This window comes from Dipodomys ordii, unplaced genomic scaffold (genome assembly GCF_000151885.1).
Source record: "Dipodomys ordii isolate 6190 unplaced genomic scaffold, Dord_2.0 Scaffold58, whole genome shotgun sequence".
Lineage (NCBI taxonomy): Eukaryota > Metazoa > Chordata > Mammalia > Rodentia > Heteromyidae > Dipodomys > Dipodomys ordii.
In genome coordinates this window covers 471,098-474,633 of record NW_012267274.1, presented here as the reverse complement: position 1 = coordinate 474,633, position 3,536 = coordinate 471,098, and the positions used below count along the sequence as shown (strand labels likewise).

At 62.3% G+C, this 3,536-nt stretch overlaps 1 protein-coding gene across 1 annotated transcript in view; it reads left to right on the top strand.

Annotated features, from left to right (window-relative positions):
- The window catches only part of LOC105989701 (proline-rich protein 36-like), a 7,368-nt gene that overhangs the window by 2,200 nt on the left and 1,632 nt on the right, over positions 1-3,536 (top strand). Inside the window, exons 3-5 of the mRNA XM_013021874.1 lie at positions 22-141; positions 338-421; positions 2,661-3,514. Coding sequence (XP_012877328.1) covers positions 22-141; positions 338-421; positions 2,661-3,514 — 1,058 coding nt within the window. The remainder of the gene's footprint in view (positions 1-21; positions 142-337; positions 422-2,660; positions 3,515-3,536) is intronic.

The window sequence follows — 3,536 nt, the reverse complement described above, 5'->3', positions numbered from 1 at the left end:
GACCACCTGTGCCTCCGCCAGAGCCGTCGCGCGGTAGCGAGTGTCACTGCCCCAGACATGACGAGGCGCGCGCCGGGCCTGGCCGCCCTGCCCCTGCCAGGCTTCACTCTGGACCTGGAAACCGACTGCCCTGCCGTCCCTGCAAGGCCCAACTTTTCCCTCCCTGAAGACCCCCCCCCCCACACACACACACAAGGGCACCGAGCCAGCGGCCCATCTCCCTTGACAGTTACCCCGCCACTCCACATCTTCATTAGATGTGCCAGGAGCCATTTATGAACAAGTCATGTGACTTAACATATGGCCTCCAGGGTGACTGTTGTCCTGCCCTGCTCAGCGTGGCCACCCTGGAGTGCAGACTCCAGCCCTGCCCAGCGCCGCCCTGCGAGTGCGGGATAGCTACCTGGGGAGCTGCTGGAGGGTCAGGACCTCAGGGCAGCCTGAGCCCTGGGCCCCTGGGCGGGCCGGTTTTCCCTCCTCGCTGGGCCAGCCCTGGGCCTGCAGGGCTGCACCCGCTCTGCCCGTGCTGGTGGGTGGCTCCCGTCTCCTCTTCGGAGAGGGACTGCAGCAGAGGCACCAGCTCAGGGCAGGGTGCTGTGCAGTGTCCTTGGGCTCACTCTCGGAGGCCCTTGGCTGGTCTGTTGTGCAGATTCTGTGGGAAGATGCCGTCTGTCAGTACCCCAGGCCTGGGAACGGCAGCTGAGGGGCGCGTGGGTGCCAGCCAGCGCTGGTGAGGAAGCGTTCAGCTGTAACCAGAGCCACCCCCGGGCCAGGGCTGAGTCCCGGTGGGCACAGCGCTGCCTTGCTGCAGCTCTGTGTGGCTGAGGAGACACAACGTTTACCCTCAAGACAAACCTAGCCAGGTTTGCCCAAGGCTTGGCCTGAGGCAGCCCCAGCTTCTGCCCACCTTGGGCTTGTCTCCCTGGTTTCTGTTTCCAGTTCTCTACCCACGGTGTTGTGATTTGCAGAGCTAATGTTTCCAGCCTCGTGGCAGGCAGGGGGGCAGTGGGGTCAGGTGGTAGGGTCCTGCCCCGTCCTCCCCGGGTGCCTTTGTCTCCACAGAGGGGCCCAGTTATCCTGTGTGGGCTCTGAGTGGCAGGGAAGCGTCCTTGGGGACGCCTTTCGGTCTCAGAGCAACTGGCTGGCGAGCTGGCCAGTGGTCATCAGGGCTGGGGGCCGACAGTATTCATAGGGCCCCGCAGCACCCAGATTAACGCAGACCCGACCACACGGCTGTCTGTGTAGCACTGCAGCTCCCCTGCCGGGCTTGGCGCAGCTCACACCGGCTCCTGAGCAGAGGGGCTGAGGCCCGGCCCGTTTGGGAAGATGGTGTCTTTCTCCCTTGCCTCTCGCCCCTGTCTGCAGACGGGGGCTGGGCGCAGGTCTTGCAGCGCAGCGGCCTGGCGCAGTGCCGCACACCTCTTGCTTCCGTCTGCAGCCTGCTGCCAGACTGCTGTATGGGTGGAAGCAAGCTCTCTGCCGCCGCGTGCCTGCCTGTCCACTCCTTCACGTGTGTTCACTAAGCGACTACCTTGTGCTGGGAGTGGCCCAAGGCGAGCTGCTTCTAACAAGTGCCAGCAAATTCAGGTTCCTTCCAAAGCTTTGCTGAGCCACGCCATGCACAAAGGAGTGGTGAATGGGAATTGTCTAGTTGACACCAAGTATTGTGGCTCTGGCTGAGAAGTGATCGGAAACCAGTGAGGGTGACCTCTGACCCCAGGGCTTCCAGCCTTGACCTCTAAGCCAGTGTAGCTCACACTTGCCCGTTTTCGAGTCACCGTGGAGGCTGTACTGAGGGTGGGTAATCTGGAGGGAGGGTGAGCTATAAGGGGACAAGACATCCCAGGTAGCTCTCAAGTAGCTGGAGGTGCCCAGGCGCTGCAGGCTAGAATACAGGGGCCCTGGCTGGCAGGCTGGTCTTGGGGGCTCCCCCAGGGCAGAGGGTATGGGACTGACCTAGCTGGAGCTAACAGACCTTGAGCTCAGCATGGTGAGACCCAGCCGTCTGCCCCCCCCCCCCCGGCCCTGCCTGCGTTTGTTCCCAGGAGGCCTCTGTGCACCCAGCTTGAGTCCCACACCATTTCCTACAGCTGATTGGTTGTGGGGCCAGACAGACTGCAAGTGCCTTCTAAACCAGTCCTGGTGACCAGCTTCAGGGGACCCCGGGGGCTGTGGGCTGCTAGCACCTAGGCTGCAGGCAGAGGTTTTCCAGAGGCCCCGCTCAGCTGGGCACATCCGCATGTTTGTGACTCAGCCCCTCACAGACAGCAGCAGGATAGCTGGGAAGGAAGGTCAGGGGCAGCTGGAGGAGACCTGGGGGGGGAGGTGACCCCACATCCATAGGGTTTTGGTCGGCCTGCCGTCAGGAATGCAGGCAGCTGTAGACAGGGGCAGCCTAGAGTGCTGGCCGGTGGCCAGGACTGTTCTTCCTGTCCATGGCCAGCCTTGGCCTGGTCTGCCCTGGGAGGGTGGCTGAGACAGACCACCAGGTAAGTCACCAGAGATGTGGCGTGGCCAACCGGTGTCCTGCTGAGCCTTGGGCCAGGCCACGTGTCCGTGGGCTATGAGGTCCTTGCTGGGCACTGTAGGGGAGAGAACCTTGGAGTCACTGGGACCCCTCAGGGGGGTGCTATTTCTTCTGGATATGGCCTCCATTTTAGAGCCTCCTGAGCTGCTCATCCCTGCCTCAGTCATCCCTGCCTCAGTCATCCCTGCCTCAGTCATCCCTGCCCCAGTCATCCCTGTCTCAGTCATCCCTGCCCCAGTCATCCCTGTCTCAGTCATCCCCTCAGTCATCCCCTCAGTCATCCCTGCCTCAGTCATCCCTGCCTCAGTCATCCCTGCCCCAGTCATCCCTGCCTCAGTCACCCCTGTCTCAGTCATCAGTGCCTCAGTCATCCCCCCAGTCATCCCTGCCTCAGTCATCCCCGCCTCAGTCATCCCCGCCCCAGTCATCCCTGCCCCAGTCATCCCTGCTTCAGTCATTCCCTCAGTCATCCCTGCCTCAGTCATCCCTGCCTCAGTCATCCCCTCAATCATCCCTGCCTCAGTCATCCCTGCCTCAGTCATTCCCTCAGTTATCCCTGCCTCAGTCATCCCTGCCTCAGTCATCCCAGCTTCAGTCATCCCCGCCTCAGTCATCCCCGCCTCAGTCATCCCCACCTCAGTCATCCCTTCAGTCATCCCTGCCCCAGTCATCCCTGCCTCAGTCATCCCTGTCTCAGTCATCCCTGCCCCAGTCATCCCTGCCTCAGTCATCCCTGTCTCAGTCATCCCTGCCCCAGTCATCCCCGCCTCAGTCATCCCTGCCCCAGTCATCCCTGCCTCAGTCATCCCTGTCTCAGTCATCCCTGCCCCAGTCATCCCTGCCTCAGTCATCCCCTCAGTCATCCCCGCCTCAGTCATCCCTTCAGTCATCCCTGCTTCAGTCATCCCTGCCTCAGTCATCCCTGCCCGAGTCATCCCCTCAGTCATCCCTGCCTCAGTCATCCCTGCCCCAGTCATCCCCGCCTCAGTCATCCCTGCCTCAGTCATCC